Source organism: Buteo buteo, chromosome 1 (genome assembly GCF_964188355.1).
Source record: "Buteo buteo chromosome 1, bButBut1.hap1.1, whole genome shotgun sequence".
In the NCBI taxonomy this organism is placed as follows: Eukaryota; Metazoa; Chordata; class Aves; order Accipitriformes; family Accipitridae; genus Buteo; species Buteo buteo.
The window spans coordinates 79,515,892-79,535,788 of record NC_134171.1 but is presented as its reverse complement, the minus strand read 5'-3'; the positions used below and the strand labels follow the sequence as shown (position 1 = coordinate 79,535,788).

The window sequence follows — 19,897 nt, the reverse complement described above, 5'->3', positions numbered from 1 at the left end:
CCCTGTGGTGTCTTGCAGACCTTTAAACTTGCATCTGCAAAAATCAGAGAAATTCTTCTGTCATTCTCACAACAAAGTTAAAATACAGAAACCATTTTTAAAACATGAGGATTTTTTTTTTTTTAAACAAGAGAGAACTTCAACCTGATTAGAAATACTCTGTAAGCTCAGCACAGGATGGTATGGGCAAGGCAGAATTCCCAGCTCATTAGGGTAAGGCTGCATTCCCAGTCTATTAAAGGGGGAAGAACAGGGGGAGCTGGAGCAGCTGAGCTTGCTTGATCACAAGGTATTGTCATACACCACCAGCTTTTTCCCATTCTATTCTAGACTACAGAAAGGGAGAGAGGGATGAAGACTGGAAATTTGGGGCATCTCATAATCCTAATTCCCCCAAAACATGTTGTCATGGAAAGTGAAATGCTGACAGAGCAATGACTGGTAGAAGGTTGGGAATATGGCATGGAGCTAATGAAGTGCAAGTCTTTGGGTGTGGGGAACCAAAGCCAAAGGGTGCAGTGCACTCTTTAATCCACAGCATTCACCATGCATATCTAGTTCTACTATTTATCTAATTCATTTCAGCTCAGAAGAAAATATTTTCGTTGATGATGTGTTCTTACTATAATTCACATGACTATATATAACGCTTTGCATTGCAGTGGATAATACATTAATCCCTCTTACAGGACTGTAAAATGGCATTCCTTGCCTGTGGATCTGGAAACTAAAGCCCTGACCTTACCTTAGATATTATTAAAAGACAAACAAGAATGGTATGCTGGAATTTGAAAGGCCATTGCAAGCAAAGAAGGTTTAGAAATCAATCATACAGGGAAATTGGGAAGTGGGGTTACAGGAGAGATTTGAAGGAAGACAGGAGCATTTCTGACAGGCAGAAGCTGAAGACTCTGCAACAGCAACATCATCTTATATAGGATGCAAAAGCTGTGCTCCGGAAGGCAAGAGGAAAGATAAGAAACTGGGAGAGCCTGAGAGAGTGAAATGTTACGTGGGAGATGAATGAGAGATGAATGTTTATTATTTGGACAGGAAATCTAATATTGATGCAGTAAAAGATAAAAAACTAGTGAATGGATTCAAGGAGGAAAGTAATGTTATCCAGGATTTTGCTTGTAATCTATCAAGTCATCCTCAACTGTGATATCTAGCCTTCCCAGCCTAGGACAGCATAGGTGTGTATTTGGGGCACCCCATGTGCTTTGCCTACAGCATTATCATGAATCCAATTCCTCTTATATCCAGAGTTTCTGAGGAAATTAAAACAGGTCCTAGCTTTTACCAGCAATTTCAAAGTAACAGTTTTTCCTTCCTAAAACAAACTGAGACTAAGGAAGGATGCTATTTAGTGACATCTTGCTTATCACCAATGAAATCTTCATATCATGCCACATATTATCTATGTATAAGAGTAGAAAGAAATATCTATAGAAATTGAATGGAATAAGCATTGGCATGACTGTCACTTCAGGCCTTCAGAAGAAAAAGACAATCTTAAAACAACATACATTTTTTACAAGGCACAGAGCTTAAAATACCTGAGAAGTAAAATAGTGGTGAATCAAAACAAAAAACTTCAAGTCAGCAAAATGCTGGTGTCACATCTGCTAGCTCCATAAGAAAGGGGGGGAAAAAAAGAGAGAGAGATAAAAAATAAAGCATAGGACAAAAATTCCCCAAAGACCCCAAGCCTTTAGGTACCTTTTTTGTGTTAATGACACCATGAGTTCAAACGTGCTCCTATTCTAATGTTAGATAATTACTGTTATGGTAATCAAAACATCATTTAGTGAATCCAGCATATCATGTTGAAAATAACGTAAAATAATATTGTAAGCAGATAATTTAACTTGATATATAAACACTTGCTCTCATTCACAGAAATGAAAATTTTTCCACAACATGTTTAGTATATAGCACTGCAACCAAATGGAAAAAGTTCAGTTTAGAAGAAAAGTCTACACAAACTCATGCCAAAACATACATAAAACGTTCCCCCACATCTGTTATTTAATAAAATTTCATGTGTCTGTTAGCTGTCATAACTCATCATTCAGAATCTGTACAAACACATGTCAACACGCACACTCCCATCAGAAGTAACAAGGCTTTCCAAGGGCTGATCATGACCAACGCCTGGATCTCCCCCATCATTTTAACACACTGAGTGATCAGCTTCATTATGGGTCAGTTCCTTATTGTATACCTAAAATTTCACCACCTTGTAAGTATTTTTAATATGGCAGTTGAGTCGGTCGCACAGGCATACAAGTCAAGCACTCCTGATACATCTCGCCTGGTAGGCAGACTGGCCAGCACCGATGCAGGACAAACATGGCCAGGTCACACTGGTCTTTCTGCCGGATGAGTGAAAACATCCCCTTAAACTGCTGAGAAGTTTTGACAGAAAATCACTTTATGCTTGTCTTGTTTCCCCAAGCCACTGTGAGAGAGGAAATCGTGGGGCAGAAACCACAAGCGTAGTTCACTACTGCTGTTACAGGTTTGGGTATTCACATAAGTGTCTGGTCCGGTATGAAAAGAAAGTTACTCTCTGTATATGAATTGCTCCTCTTGCAATGTGCATAATAATTACAATATTCCCAAACCCTGAGCAGTCCCTACAATAAAAGGAAGGAAAAAAGAAAAGGCCTTTCACAAACACATTAGCCCTTACTGTGAAATTGGTCCAATCACTACTGATACTCAAAAATATCAGAGAACGCTAAATAGAAAGAATGAGATGGAAAATAAAATATGTAACAAAGACTGAGAAATGCCAGAACATTCTTTAAAAGGCCAGAGGAAGAACTGGGAGTGCTGATACCCAGTTTCGGCAAAGCTCAAGGAAGGAAAAACGCCTGTTATGAGTACTATGATTGATTTTAACTAAAATAACTCACCCCCTCAAACTTGTCTGGGTCACTGCAGAAAGCATATCCTTTGGGGGTGTTTGAGTCTGACAATGCTAATTCAAATAGATGACAGCACCTGCATTTGGGAAACATACATCATTACAAGAAAAATCAAGAGGAAAATCAACTGTACAGGCATTTTATATGCATTTTGAAAGATAAAAATTCTCCATCATATAATACAAGGAATACCCTACACTTAATGTGATTAGGATCTGTGTGAGCCAAGGTTTACAGTCTTGTGGCCAAGCCAGCCAAACATTAAAAACCCATGACTACACAGAGAAAAAAAAGATAGCCCTGCAAACTCTATTTTCCTACTGTGAATGGGTGGTGTTGAATCATCCGCTTGGGCCAGATAATGCTTGCACAAGTTGTCAGATAATGAGTTAAGCGCCACAAATGGAAGGCACAAACCTTCGTGGTAAGTTGGGGAAAACACTGGAAATGAATGAAACGGGGGTTTGTTGCCTCCCACACCAACGACACAGAAGCTTGTCTGTTTTGAGGATTCACAACATCTTTGAGTGCAGGGTGCTCTGCCCACAGCACTGATCACCTGCTGAGAGCTCGCATTGAATTAGGTTACATTATAATTGGATTTTCCGAAGGCACCGCATTAGCATTTTCCATGATCTCACCCTTATTAGCCAAATCACTAATCAGGAGTTGCGCGGTTATATTGTTTGCTGGTTAAACTATCTGCTGCTACAGTGTCTGTAAGCCAGCTCCAAATTCATGCAGAGATAAAAACTCCTATCTCTCTAACAGAGACTCGGGAGTTTATTCTGTAGCTAAAGTTGCAGTCAAACTCTAATTTTCAATAGTTCATGAAAAAGCAATTTCTCTGCAGAGGCCGGTTTGCTCAGTGCTTTGCTCATGTTCTTCCTCAGTCTGTATTAGGAGTGTCGTTTCTTTGATCCGTGTAGGCAAAAGCAGCATCATTGTAAAATATAACAGCAGAAAAGTCCTTTCCCATGGACCGTTCCCCATTGTGTCCAAAATCAAATGCTGAACATGTTTAATCCTGCAAGGTTATTATTTTAATGCACAGGCCTTTGTATATTGATGGGAATGGAAATACCTGTTCTAAAAGTAGACATGACACAGGCAGGCGGTCTCGTAACTGACGAGACTGTCTTTGTACAGCTCAAAAAGCTGTTCGTGTGGGAACTTAAACTCATATTAACTGCTTCTGAGCTATAAGGAAAGCACACAGGACATCTCATGGGGCCTTATGGTGCAAAAATCTCAATTCCTTCTTTCAGGTGGGATCCCAGCAGGTTCACGTACCTGTCTCCCAACAGCTGCCCTCTTAAAAGCCTGAAGGGAAGAGACAATCCTGCAAGTAGATTATCAAGTAATGTTTGCTGAACACCAATTCACCACAATTTTCTGAAAAAAATTCACGGTTTAAATACAATTTCATTTTAAAAGCCAGGATTTATTCTCAGATTAGAGGTTAACACAATGATGTTCAGATTCATTACAAGAATCACTTGGAAATATAAAGCCATTTTCACTTAAAAGTTAAACCCATTAAATATTTCTACTAAAATTCTTCTGATACAAGTAAGTACACACAGCAAAAACTGTGATTACATTTTTCATATAATTCTGGAGCCAAAACAAAAGGAGAGCTGGCCTTGACTCAAAAAGGGGAGTAGGCACCTTCTACCTGGCCTGGCATCAGCGGTACCCTGCTTACAATTAACACAAATTTGTTACAACAGCAAAGCAGATTTCCTTTTTAACAAACAACCAAGAAAGAGAGTACGGAGTTCAAGATGGTATATCAACAAATCATTCCCTGGAATCAAATAAAAAAGACTATAATTCTCAAACAAAAAAATATCACAACACTACCGGGCTTATAAGCTCTTGAATTCAAACCAGATGTGACTGTCTCTGAATCCCCAGCAATAGCTGCATCTTTTCTCATAAGGCTTTTTAACAGATTCTCATAGGCAGCACAAACAGCATCTTCAGAACAAAGGGCAATAACGCTTCCCAGCAGAGTTTAACTGGATCCTGAGGATCACCAGCCTGTATGATCTGCTTTTCTATTGTCCTTGCGGCTATTTCACCAGGCATAAATAACATGCGCTGAAGAGATAAGGAGCTAGGGGGAAAAAAACCCCAGAATGAAACAGAATAATGAAGTTGCAAGACTAGCTTGCAGCGTTTGGTCTACGCTTCTCCAGGTTATAGGCTGTCAGCGATGGGCTCCCTTCTCCGAGGATGAATCTGCAAAAGTATATCAATACAAATTATTTTGACATTGAGAAATACAACTTACTTATGATTAATTTCCCTCTATTTTGTAACACATACACCACCACCACCCCTGGAGCCAATAATGTACATCATTACAAGCCTGTAATCAATCCAACACAAATGACAGTGTGAAGAAGCAAAAGAGGTTAGGGGTACCATACAGCGCACTAGTAGCCTCTCTCTTGACTTTCATCTAGTCCTGATTGCAGATATGGAGCAAACAGTAGGATGTAGTAACTTAAAGCCCCCATGTAAAATCTTTCTAGACCTCTAAAAAGAACAGCTGACATTCAGCAGTGCTCATAGGTATACATTAGCACTAGGTGCACCCAAGAGAGTAGGTAAGTATGACAGAGGGAAGAATTAGATAGTAGTACCTACAGCTAAGTAGGTGTCTGTGGTTCAAAGATGTGTTTGATAGTAACTCACTCGAGCTAGGAAAACAAAATAAAATTGAAGAAAGGAAATACACTGTTGCTGGTGTAACACATACTTCCTTCCTGAAGTTTCAAAAGATTCTGGAAATGCTGTAACACATCACTAGTAGCACACATGCAAGTGCACACAGTATTTTGCTTACAAGAGAAACATTAAGAGTGAAATATTTCCAGCAGGGTTTTGAATTTGCCTAGGAGAATTGCTCTGCAGCTGCTACACAGTAACCCCATCATTCACTTCCAAACCCACAGTGCTGATGATATCCAAATGTACACGAAAAGAAAACTTGATCCAAAAGGTCCACATTTGTAGCAAGCGGCAGTACCATGAATCATCAATTTTGGTGACACATCTTCCTTGTAGGTAGTATCAGAGCTAAAATTCATGTTATTTGTTCACAAAAGCCAGGAAGAAGGACAATTAGCAAACTGGTTCTTTGTGCTAGATAGATAATTATAGATATTTGTGTCTTTATTTCATTTAATGCAAATGGTCCCCTATTTGGGGGGGGGGGGGTGTCCACAAAGATGGTGGAACAAAACTCTTCTAACAAGAAATGTGTTTCCAAGCTTCACATCAAATGTTGGTATTCATATAACAACATAATTTCGAAAAAACCCCCACCAAAAAAACCAAAACCAGAGAGGACTTGAATATTCAAACATCTCAGGCAGCTATACAGTGGGGATGTCATTCAATTTTTTTTGTTCCTTCACAGTCCTGAGTCCCACTGGGACACAATGAGGTCACCCTGCTTATGCCAAGATGCTTTTGGCTCCTAAAGTTCTTGCCCAGCTAGTGCAAACGAGCAGATACCACAGCATTGCAGGCACAGTCTGCCACAGAAGAAAGGCAAACATGATAAACATGTCATTCCCAACAAAGTGTCTCTCACCTAGGATGGTATTAACCATTCACAAAACCTTTTGGATATTTTGCAGTACGAGCAGGCTTCAGAGCCCAGCACTGAGTACTTTTACATTTAACACACATACAACAGGCAAAAGAAGATGGACTCCATGTAACGAGAGCAGGTAGCGCTTGGCTGCTACTTTAACAAGCAAATGGCATGGAATGAATTTTTACATTGCTTCCTTAGATGATCAATGAGGAACTAAGGATATTTCCAGACAGCAGATGGATGCTTCATCAAGTCACCAGGAAAGAGAATGATTTAATCAAAAAAGCCACCACGTCACCTATCACCAGAAGACCACCATTGACATCCCCTTTCAGGCAAGTTCCCTTAAATGCTTTGCTTCTTCCTTATGTTTCATTTTCAAAGGAAAAAAAAAAATCCAGTGTGTGTGAAGCCATTTAAAATCTAACGGGTACTGAATGACAAATCCCAATACATTGTTTCATGGAAATAAAATTATCAAATCATGCAGCTGTTGAAATTACATATCTTGTTCCTCTTCACATGAGACTTTTCTGCCTGGTAGTCTGAAAAACTACAACACATTCTGGAGTATTTAGCTCAAGTGGGCTTTTAAAAGCAATACCTTTCTAAAAAAGGCAACTTCTCATGTTCTGGAGTTAGAAATTAAAGGTGTGCTAATGGCCTTTTTGCCACATTGCAGTAGCAGAAATCAAGTTGTATCAGTAAAAATCCTGAAAATAATCACATTTTCATTCCCAGTGGGGATGGCAAGCTGCTAATTAAATCTGTCTTGACTAGTTGGGAGCACTGATAATCTCTAATGTAATGTATGCACTGAGGACAGGCTAATACCAAAAATATTTAGGGTCTGGGATTTTTTCCAGGAAAATTAAGATGTCAGTTAATTGACTTTTTTTCTGTCTGGTTTTCATTGAAGACCTCCACAAATCCATTTTTCAGTCCGTCCCCCCCCCGCTCCCTACAGATGTCATTATTTTCAGTGGAAAACCCCACACTTCTCCCTCCTCTTCTTCCAAATAGCTGTAATTATAACAACATTAGCAGCCAAGTAGGTACCTTGAGGGCAAAAATCTGGAAAGCAGCAGAGTGTGGAAGGGAACAAGAGATGGTATTATAATGAAAGTAAGCGGACACATCATGCTTCCTCATGTGCTCATCTGGGCATCTTAGGGCTCTGCAGGTTGATTTCTGCTTTCCCTAGGCATGCCAAGATGAGGTGGTGACCAGCTGCTCTTCCCTCTCCCACAAGCCTCCAGAGTTTCACCCTTGAACTCAGATAGATGTAGGTGAAGGGCTACATTTTGGCTTCTCCCTGTGCCTGGCATAACCGGATCCAAAATAAAAACGTACAGTTTAGGTCAAAGAAATCTGGTAGTTGTATCTGATGTTCTGAAGGGGTAACCGTGGTTCTTAAATACATGTACTGAGAATCTTTCTGCCAAGGAAACAAATACAGTAAGATTAATTTTGGAAGTGAAAAAGGCAATACATGCCAGCAGTTGTGGCATGCAAAAGGGTTCTTGCTCTGAGGAGGCTTTGAGCAATAAACCTCTTTTCCAGAGAATTTTTCATTAAAAAACTGGGTTCAGGGAAAATCTCCAAAATCAATCTTTTTTTCAACTGTCTTTTCAATTTTGCACAGTTGGATAAGGAAGGAAGTCAACACTGCTTGCCAAATAAAGTGACATTAAGTACGCTTGCTGGAAATCTTTCTGCCTTGCTCCTTAAAAAGAAAAAAACAACAAAAAAAAACCCCAACAAAACCGCCCAAACCCACAACCAAGAAGAAAAAGATCAGAAACCTGTTCCAGGAACATCGAGTGACAGAGCATGGAGAGACTTAGGGGATAACGTCTCTCCAAAGGCAGGGTTGGTGGTCAAACAAGGCTAAACTGGAAAAATTTAAGCACAGTTTAGGACGAGGCTTTCTGCACAGCAAAGTACCTTGGGATGGACCAGCCCAGAGGCAGGCAGGAAGCGTTATTCTTTTGTAAAGACATTGCCAGTGTAGTGAGACAACATCTCATCTCATCATCTTCCTTAATCCCTACCTTCCTCCCATTGCTTACCTTTCCACATTGCCCTTCTCTCTTTATTGTGACCTTCAAGGAAATACCTTTGCTTTTTTGGAAGCCTGATGATTTCCCTTAATCCTGCTTTGCAGACAGGTGGTCGCCCTGTGAGGACTACCTGAGTGGTCTTTCCCTGGCAGCCTGATCTCCATTGCAGCCCACCTACGGAGCACGGCTTGACACAAAACATTCCTATCCATCTCTTCGCCCTGCCTGCTTTCAGCTGGAGTATTTCATGTTTGGGAAGATATGGAGAAGAAATACTTATGTTCACAGACAAGCTGAACTCTGGTATGAGTTATCTGAGTTTTTAAGCAGTTTAACAAGACGTGCAACATGAAACTTTCTGGATACAAACGGGAAGAAAATGCTAGTAAAATCAGACCAATAAACCTGAATACAGCCCACACCCTCCTATTTGCAAACCGCCTGTTGAATACTTCTGGATTCAGTTCAGATCTCAGTGGTGGTGTGGAAAACTGAACTCTTGAGATTGCAGCATGAAAGAGCAGGAGGAGAGGAACCAGGTTAAACTCTCACCTTCTTGTGGCCATGCAGACATACAGATGGCAGGCAACTGCATCCTGCAGTGCAGCCTGGCATGAAAGCCACCCCAAACCATGGGCATGCCTTTAGTACCTGTTGCACTGTGACTGTGCAAGGGTGTGGAATACATCAACTCACTAAACATATCATCAAGGATAGCGTTTTTTTCCCCATCCTTTTGGGAAAATTATATTTTATGTGGTTAGTAATTCTTCACTGTCCAATGCAACCCCTGGCAAGTCAAAGTTGTCTCCATACTTACCAGTGGAGAGGCTGTGTTTTTCTAACCTATGAAGCCTACTAAAACCGTTTCTAGGGTCCCAAAGCCAGAGTGGCCTGAATGGTTCTTTGTTAACTTTTAAGTAAACTCCCTAAAGCCAGAGACATATCTTTAAAAACAAGTTGAGTGGCTTTATGGAGCCAGGGGGGATCATCAACTTCTTCTGGTTAAAGAAGGCAATTCAACAATAACTGTGGGCAACTGTGGACAAATAAAATAAAAAAAAAAATCACTGATAAAATAATTTAAATCTTGGCTACTGAATCAAAAATATGAAGAAAGGCCAAGTCTTATCCACAGAATCCCTTTCTGGATGTGAGAATGTCTAGATACAGCTAGTACTTTTTGTTTTACTTACTCAGGCACACAGAGAAGTAAAAATGTTAAGTAAATGCAATCAAACACACATACTAGGATTGCTAGCTGTGTTTGGTCACCTGCACTTATTCATACACACGCATGCCTACCATCACATTTCCATGCCCTACGTGAACGAAGGCAGGGATAAGATACTCAAGCATGCTGTTGCATCACACTCTGAACTCTTCGTTCAAGGGCATGCTGATGTGATTTCAAGGCTGAGGACTGGTCTCTCAAGCCACAGCAGCCAGCCTGTGGCAACTCTGGGAGTAACTGTCTGTTTCTATAGAGCAACTTCAGCCTTGTGCACCACAAGGGCTACAAGACCCTTCTCTTCATCCAGATTCTTATCTGGCCCATAGATACTTAGCTGTAAAAGAGAAAGGTAGGTCACTAAAACAAACTTAAGCTCTTTTCAGTAGGATTAAATCCTTAAATGGCCCTTAGATAGTCCAGCTGCAAAATACAGAGAGACACAGATTACTGCACCAACAAGAAGTGTAGGGTAGCTCTGAGGTGTTTTAGTCAAAGAACTGAGGACGGCTCAGCACATTGCTCAACCTCACTTAACTGACAAATTTCTTGGGAAAGGGGGAGCTGATGTAGCCCTGATTAACTAACAAGTGGTGTTCATTACCCCAAACTCTGAAGAGACACATAAGGTTTTTGCATAAAGCCATACTTCATAGCTGTAATCTTGGCTTTACTCTCTTCATAAAGCTAAATGCAAGGATTTCATTTAGATAATTACCATTATCTTTGCTACTGTGGAACATCTCTTGTTCATTCTCATTTTGGAAAGAAAGGCTTAATGGAAAAAAGAGAACAGAGTTTTTTGAGTTTGGTTTTGGTTGGGTTTTTTTTTCTCATTTTGCCTCCCTATTCCTCTCACCCTTCCCATATTCTGATGAAGTTATTTCCAGGGTAATTAGAAAGGCCTCAAATCAAAAAGTGCCAGATCCAAACCATCACGCTACCATGAAAGTTCAGTGCTGGAGGCAATATTGCTCCTCAGACTTGTGCCAAAGTGATCCTCTGCCAACTACCAAAAAATAGATCTGTGGGGAAAATAACAGACTGGAGTAGAAACTTTGGAAAATAGGATCAAATAGGATTGAAAAAATTTCTGTAGCCAATTTAAAAAAAAAAAAACCCAACAAATATTTCAGTGATTATCCTATTTCTGTAGATACAGGCAAAGAGGTGTTTCTTACAGAAAAAAAAAGAGAGACAAACTAGGCTTCATAGAGGCAGCAGTCCTTTAAGATAGCCTTCTCTGAATATGGGAGCAGCTAAGAAAAGTCGTGCCAGTCAGAAGAAAAAGTACAGATATGGTTACACGAGATGCAGAAAACATGAGATTACGGCTGGTTACAGAAGGACCTGGAGAAGCTAAGTCAAATGCCAAAGCACACCAGGTGCAGATAACTTCCTCCCTCACAAAGGAGGGGAGAGAGGGAGGAAAACACAATCTAGGTGCAACTGTACAAAACTGCAGAAAAAATTAATAATTCCTCCTCAGCGACAATATGCCTTTGCAGTCCCCATGACATTATAGCAAACTAGTTAGAGTTGATGTAGAGACTCTCATAGATTTCAGATATCCTTAAAACAGTTTTTTTTTTTAAAAAATCAGTTTCCTGATTCAATTCACTTGTGTTCAGTTCTAAAGTTACAACCTGTGACCTGTATTTTTTAATTATTCCTTCAGAAAAAATACCCAGTGTCAAAGGAAAATTTGTTCAGTTAAGGAATATTTAAGGGCTTTCCCTAGAAACATCAATCTACTGAAATAGCATTCCTAAAGGAAACTGCCTCACACCTAAAAGTTGCTGCACTGCTGTTTTGTTTTTCTATAATGAAGCCCTATCTCAGAAGAGAAAAGATTTATTGGTCAGTTTATCACCTAATGAGGAAATGAAAGATGAGAACTGAGACTCGGGAATGCTGCTGCACATACTAGCTCATTTAAACTCACCATTGTAATTCTCACTCGTACAAAACAGAACAAAGAAATTGTAACATCAAGAATCCTTTCATCATGTATTCTTGGAGTTTCTATCTTTGAAACCTTTCTCAAAATACTTAAATACAGATTTAATATAGGTGACTATATATTATACATAAACCCAGGCTAATGCCTTTTAACTGATAGTAGAAGTTGGACTTCTCTGTGATCAATGGCTAATAAAATAATCTTTGTTTTATCAGCAAAGATAAAAACAAGAGCCCCGGAGATGTTAAAGCAAACATCCTAACCATAGCTGTGATGGGACTCATGAGAATTTCTCTTTATGAGGACTGAAAAAAAAGGGAAGGGAAAAGTCTTCAAGTGTCCCACTCACTGTCCCATTGAGAAGGAGGTATTTGGATGTTCTGGACAAGGAACAGTAATAAGAAGGACAGAGCATGGATTTTTAAAAAAGTTTTTTCAGGGAGCCAGAAGTCCAGTCATATAATCAGGCAGAGTAAAAGAAGAACTCTCTTTCTTCAGATCCCCTACGTGTACTGCCCTGGACCACAGCTGCAGTTGGTGGCCGGACTTGTTTCATTCACTGTTATAAACATCCTCCCTGTATTCTCTGGTGCAGTAAATCACTTTGAGTTTAAGTGGGAGGAACTACAAAATTAATCTCCTGTCCTCTCTTGCAGTCACAGCACTACTTTCCCTACAACCACATCAGAACCCTCCAAACAGTTGCCATGTAATTATGGCAAGCTCATCCTCCATTTCAGTGAGCTACGTTCCCACCCTACCCTCTCTTCTGTGCAAATGTGGACAACAATAAATAATGGAATAGTTCCTCTGTAGCCATCATCTTCTTCTAGATGTTACAAAACAGCATTTGGCGATGAGTCCCTGCCACCCCATATGGTACCCACTCGCACTGTGAAACGGCAGACACACGAAGCACAAACGTTCGTGCAGTGCACACCAGCAAACTTTGCTGGTCCCCCTGCAGCACAGGATGATCTATCACGCATCTGAGATGGTATCTCTACAAAAAGGACACAAGACATGAGAACAGAGCAAAACACAAAACTTTAGGTGCCGTAATTCTCAACCACTTTTGAGAGAAAAGGGGTGGTTTAGGGGAGTTTCTGAAGGAAAAGATCCGGAGGGGCAGATTCCCACCCAGAACAACGTCTCTTCTTCCTTGTGCTCTCTGGCATCCATCTTTTGAGTGGTCTGAAACAAGTACTTTGAAACACCCAGGAACTTGGCATGATTTCAAATCCAGGTATGAATATTAAATACTCCTCCTGGTTTCCAAAAGATAGTTTGCACCAACACTTTGGCAACTAATTCACTTTGTCCATTTACATGGTTTTATTTTCAGACCTGCCACCCTGAACTATCAGAGCAGATCAAGAACAGCAACGGGCATTTTGCCTTTAAGGTGAAACAACATCCTAAAGCCTGTACTTCGTTACCAAGGACTTCTAAAATCTGCCCCGTCTTGGCCCCTAGGTTCAGCACACCATTAAATTTTATCTTAGCTGGAGCAACAGAAGCTCTGAGGACAACTCTGAGGATATCTTTTCTTTAGGACTGTTACTAGGCGTTTAATGAGGCAAGTGTGGGATCCTATAATGTGTAATAGAGACATCTTACAAATTGCAATGAAGCTGAAAGCCGTAATGTAGATGGTATTACATTAGAAACCTCACCTGTGTTGCACATACACCAACCTCAGCTCTCTGAGGCAAAGCTGTCACATAAGCACTCAACAGATAAATAGGAAAGTTTACATCCCTCAAAGGCCCCCATTTTAAAAAGTACATTTAAAATATGCTCTGTACAGCTGTTGTCTTACCATTTGCCTTGTGCTGCACATCTGGCGGAAACTGGTCAGGAACATACCACTGATAGTCTGGCTGCACAGAACAATAAAACATTATTACAGCAATATGGACTTCATAGACACTTCAAACAAAAGAATAGTGACATGATAAAAATATAATTGTGCTGTGAAGTTTTTTATTAGTTATATAAAAGTAGTTTACAAAAAATCTTATATTTAGCTTTATATTTCCACTGATCGAGTCTTTCAGCTTGCTTCCTTTTTTATGACATGTGGTTTAGATGCTGCACTCATTAGAAATACTGGTGAAAACCTTTCTAGATCGCACAAATCAAAAGAAACATTAACAGAAACAACTCAGATTTTAAAAGGACTAAGGAATAAAGTGCACTAGAAGATACTAGCAGGCATCACATTCTCTGTACTAAAGAACCCCAGAAAAACCTGGTACACATCGATCTGACAGGTGAAGCTGTTCCACTTTGAATACATGTAACATCTGTAATATGTTTCTGTGTGACAGGAATAACCCATTTAATAAAGTTCTCTCCCCTCCTCCCTTCCCCACAGGTTAGCATTAGTGTTACTATAACATTAGCTGTTACCAAATTACTTCTTGAAAACACTGTGGGATGGGAAAAATTCCCATCTTTCTTATAAGATGAAGTATTAGGAAGGTTATGTCCATGCAAACATAGTTTTGTCCAGGGAAATCCTGGAAGAAATAAATAGTGCATTATAGTTTATACCACACACTGTGGTAAATGAGTAGCAAATTACCACTAGAGAAAACAATTTTGGGACCAGACGTCTCAGCTGACGCTGTATTAAGCTGTCTACCTGGTTCAAGTAGTACATGCAAGCTTGTCAAATTCCAGGTAATTACTGCTTCAAATTAGTTAAACTCAGAAAATAATTCTTGTTTTGCAGAAATTACTCTGACAAAATCCTGAATAGTCCCAAGGAGACTCTTACAGATTTCAACTTGTAGAGAAGAAATTTCATAGACTTCTAAAGAAGTTTTGCCTAAATTAAAATAGCAGGATGAAGTTGTAAATACAGAAAATAGACGTAACTTTTCTGTATGCTGTCATTTGCAGTTACATAGCAGTAATCACTCTCATACACTGTCAGGAAAAAAGGAGCTATCCTATCTTCACTTAATTATACCATCCACAGAAATTATTAACTAATTCTGTTTTTGTGGGCAAACAAAATAGGCTTTGATACAAAGCAAGACTCTGCTTTGCATTAAGCACAGGTAGTTTTTCCACCGATGCCTCAAAATACACTTATGTGCATTGCTTTTTTGAGTTTCTGTTGAATTTTCTGTTCTCTGATCTACTCTTCTCTTTCATATGTACTTACACTATGCAAACTTGAATGAATTTCAGAAACAAGAGGTGCATTTCATGTCAGACTAAACAAAATGTTTCTACTAACAATGTAAAAAGGAACAAAAAGGTGCAGGATATAAAAAGAACAAAAAAGCAAAAGCACAGACTAAACTCACAGGATTACGTACGTTAACTCAGGACACTCATTAAATTCTAACACCTTTCTTCATTGCTAAACAAATTGCTCAGGGAGGTATCAAAAGCTCAGAGCAGCAACGCTGCACTCACACAGACAAAGAATTTCAAAGAAAACTCAGAATGAAACTGGGAGTTACAAAGCAACCAGTCAAACTGACCCCGTCGCTCCAGCAGGAATGGCAAAGTTGTAAACCCAGTGATCCCTCACAGAATTAGAAACCCAGATGATGGAAGTTCAGGGAGAAGAGCCAAAATAATCTGGGACAGTATCCAAATTGCAGTGAAAAACATTCTGCAATACTTCCAACTCTGATAAATAGGCAGATAAGCACACTCGTGAAGCATAGAAATGACTTGTTTGACCACAGCTTTTCCGCTGGATTTCTACAGTCTGAAAGCCTTATATGTGTTTTGCAAAAATTTGGCTATAACTTCTCAAATAATGAGCATCTTTCCATATGTGACAGCTTTATAGCCAGAAACAGATATTGTGTATTTAAAATGACATTCACCATGTTTAAATACTTTCTCACTAGATTTGAACAAGCACAGCCCTCTTAGATAACCCAAAGCACTTAAAAAATATCATTCTCTAAAGCAGTATTTTCCCTGAAATAGATAACTCCTCCTCACATAACCTGCCCTAGTGCAAAGCTATTCTTCATGCTGAGGAAGACAGGACACTGTTGTGTGCCAGGAAAAAAGGCAAATTTCCCATTGTGTTAGCCACACTCAGATATAACTTCAACTTCTGGATTTTGTTTTGTTGTTGTTTTTTTTAAATTTTTTTTGCAATATAAAGGCTTGCTTAGGAAAAATTGCATTCCTAAAACATTCACAGCCAGAGTGCCTCAACCTCAGTAGAACCTTATTTGTCATGTAATCCCATTTCACAGCAGTGTACCAGAGGGAAGACACTACTGGGTACAAGCAACAGCACCTGGGATTTCACCCTTACAGTTTAATAACAACATTGTGAATCCTGCCAACAGCTTGTCTGCCTGCCCCAGAAGCAGGACACTGTGCAGTTCAGTACTGAAGACACTGGAACAGCAAGGAAGAGAAGAACACAACTATCAAGAGAAAACCAGCATTTTGAGGCAGAGAGTAAGGGAAGGGAGACTGCACAGAGATCACCAAGGCTGTTCCAGACCTAGGGCTAATCCTAAAACCAGTACAAAATCTTGATCTGGAATAAACTAGGAAACAACAGATTTAGTTACTGGTGAGGATGGCCCTGTGATGGCACCAGGTTATTCTCCAGTGTTCACCATGCTTTGAGAAGATCAGTGCCCATGTGAAATGGGAGACGGTGGGAACCTTACTGAGTGCTGTTGCTGCTCACGTGCCCTGTGTGATGCTGGATATACACGAGGATCTTGATAGTGAAGAACCAACCCACAACTCCCATAATTAACACATGGTGAGAGGAAGAGTGGAGGTGTGTAGCTGGGCTTCTCAGGCTGTACTGGGAGGTTTTTTGTCTGTCAAAAAATAAGAAAAAGAAAAAATGCATTAGCAGTGGGATATGATGACCAACAGAATATTCATGTACAAATTCATCAGTAAAAAGCAATGGGGAAGAAACCTTCCTCTCTCAGCATGTTTTGCAATGCTGCTCATTTAGCCCCTTCAGACTGTTCAAGATTTAAAACATTATTTAAGAAAGCTGGCTCGTGCCACACCGAAGTCTTGACACTTTTTATGTGAGAAAATATAGGTTTCAAGATATGGCAAGCAGATTTCTGGGTGTTTTCTATATTCAAGAAACATTTTCATTACACACAGTAGCTTTCAGTAGTTTGAAGCTGAACCACATGGACAGGCACTTGCATAACAAGAAAAATAATTCTGGTAAAGGACCAAAGTCGATGGCCATGAGACTTGGGTCTGCCTTTTCTTAGGCCCTCTGTGTCCCAGCAGAGTCAATGGTAATTTGCCTAAGGACAGAGCAAGGAGGGGTGACATATGATTAACATTCTATAATTCTATTCTAGGAGTCACAACTAAATAATTTGACTGTAGAAAACAAACTAATAAAAATTCTATATGGTTCCTCTCATGTTTAAAAGCCTTCACAAGCTCTGTTTAATCCAATCCCAAGGCAGGAAGAGACAAACAAGAAGATCTGTAGTGTAAACTGTCGATGCAATACAGGGACAATCAAGTTGTACATACACATTGCACAGCACTTGTACAGCCCTTTGGGTATGTCGTACACATGCAGTGCTGTCGGCATTTCTCCTGGTCCAGAGTGCTGGAGAGGAGGGGGAAAGGCTTTTTAGTCCCATTTGTAGTCCCCCTCTTCACTGTCACTGCTGTGAGAAGCTCTCACAGCATCCATTGTCCCGTTGGGGTTGTGCAGGAAATTTAGTCTTTTCCAGTCTCAAGACAATACAAAAATATAGGAAGAAGGTGTCTTTGAGTACTGTCTCCTACAAAAAAATTTCTTTACCTTACTGAATCACCCAGGAGTGGGCTGGTGACTGGGGGAAATATACCTGAAAGTTATTGCATGCAATGCTAGCAGATTTGTCCAAGGTATTTCTATATGCCTGGGATGCCCTGAGTGGCAAATCATGGCATTCCCTCTGGCATTGCTATTCTTAGACTTGCACAAAATGCTTCCAAGTACCCATAAAAGCACTGACAAATCTGGGGCTTTACTTAAGCAGTGCCCAGCATCAGCCAGGATGCCCAACCTGCTCTCCACTCCTGCTGAAGCCAACAGGAGTGAGGGGCACTTGACAGCACCTTGCCTGTGATACCACTGCAAGACCCTACTAGTCCTGATGCATGGGTTGGTTGACAATAAGCCAATACTGAAGTTTCTGTTTCACAACAATGTTGGGGAGAACAATAAATCATCACAGAACATTTTGGTAATTGGCCATTCTTTTAAAACATTGCACAATTTTGTCAAGACAGGAAACCTCAAGATTTCATCATTTTTAAATGGGGATTGAGAAAGCTCAGAGTTTTGCATGCCATGATTTTACTATGGCTTCCTGAATGTCTGTGAACAGAATACTGACACTGCTGTGAAGAGATAAAAAAGATGTTGCAACAAAAAACTATTGCAGTGGCTGCTCAGCTAATTTGGATGGAGAAATTTTTTTTCCTTAGTGATATTAACATTACTCTCTAATTCCACTGCAGAGGTCAGGTTTAATTACAGAAGCTTTTTATTTCAAAAGTTGGTTTGATGTTACAACTCTTATATCAAGTGCCAGTGAAATAATCAACAGTCCTCTGGATTTGTTTTTGGTCCCCCCCCTCCATTTTACGATACGTTTGAAGAGTTTTTGCAATAAATACTCCCTTCATCTACTTAATTTGGAAGTCATCTCTAACCATTTCTCATCTTCTTACTGCATTACTTCAGAATGATTTCATCCCAGGTGGTGACCTCATATAAAATCCAATATCAATTAATAGAAGCCAGAAAGCCTTGGGTTGTGTGGAAAGTGAGAAAATAAAAATAAAATACACATGTGTTGGCAATGGCAACTTTGTTTTGACTCATACCTGAGAGTTTAGTTTATTCAGTTGAGACTGTAATCTCTCATTAATTTTCTGCAATGCTTCTTTCTCCTCATTAAGTCTTTCTCTGTCAGATCTCTCCTTTCTGAAGTCTTCTTCGTATATTTGTACCTGCAATCATTATGACCAAGTGTGTGAATTTCAGCAGAGCCACAATGGAAATTTTCATCCACTTTGTTGTTTGGTTGCTTTTAAACACTGGCCAAGCAGCAGGGTGCATTCCAAAGGGATCCCACCTCTTCACAATCCTGCAACCAAAAGTTTCCCTCACCTTTTTTATGACCAATACAAAATGACAAGTAAGGGCTGTTCTCCAATGGCACCCATTAGTCGAAACAGTCCACAGCTTCAATATTTGTGGACCCTTGCAATTTAAAAGGCTGGCTAGCAGATATCGGTTTTAAATGCTATAAATAAGATAGCAAATACTAAAAGACATTGATCTTTTTAAGGGATAAACAGTAGCAGGACAAACATTTTACCAAAAATTTTTTCCAGTTTTCAGTTATGAGCACTTTCAACTCCCCCTTGTATCTCAGATAGCAAGCATTTAATTCTGGTGGAAATGGGAGGTGCTGGCACAGCACAAAAAACTGACTTCTAGCATGCAGTCTGACAGAACGTTATCACCTTATCCAACCTAACAATGAGCCACTATCATCAAATAACATCCTGCCTTTTTATAGCCCACTGAACACCACTGGCCTTGAGCCTGCTTTGCTTTACACCGTTTTGTAGTTGTCTGCAGCTTTACCTTACCCACTGCCCTATCTAATCAAGGTGTGGCCCAAAGAACTAATCTGTGCAGAATAAGTGATAGTCTTCAAAGTTGTGATCACCTATTAATGACCAGAAGACTTGGACTAGTCAGCACTGTCAAGGAATTTAGACCTTGGCTGGAGCACTGTGGAAAAAAAAATACCTGTAGGAGGCTGTTGTGCCCCAGATGTTAGAAACTGTATGTGGAAAAAATAATTGGCCCGTGTACCTTTTGTCTGCAATATAGGACTTCTAATTCATACTCTCAAACTGCAGCCCAAAGAACCTACCTGCCCCAGTGTAGAAGCACAGAGGAATGTTATGTACACAATTCAAAATCGAAATACAGAGGTTTGACCCTGTTCCTAGAAGATAAGTTGCCTTTGAAATACTGAAGGATGCAATGGCTTAGCTCTTTTTATGTCACCAGGAATCATAGTG

At 39.9% G+C, this 19,897-nt stretch overlaps 1 protein-coding gene across 1 annotated transcript in view; it reads right to left on the bottom strand.

The window, feature by feature from the left end:
• Positions 1-4,379: 4,379 nt before the first annotated feature.
• TNIP3 (TNFAIP3 interacting protein 3) overlaps positions 4,380-19,897 on the bottom strand; it is a 67,307-nt gene continuing 51,789 nt past the window's right edge. The window contains exons 10-13 of the mRNA XM_075040236.1: positions 18,683-18,808; positions 16,480-16,638; positions 13,632-13,692; positions 4,380-5,183 (exon numbers count right to left, since the gene is read on the bottom strand). Coding sequence (XP_074896337.1) covers positions 5,152-5,183; positions 13,632-13,692; positions 16,480-16,638; positions 18,683-18,808 — 378 coding nt within the window. The 3' untranslated portion in view covers positions 4,380-5,151. The remainder of the gene's footprint in view (positions 5,184-13,631; positions 13,693-16,479; positions 16,639-18,682; positions 18,809-19,897) is intronic.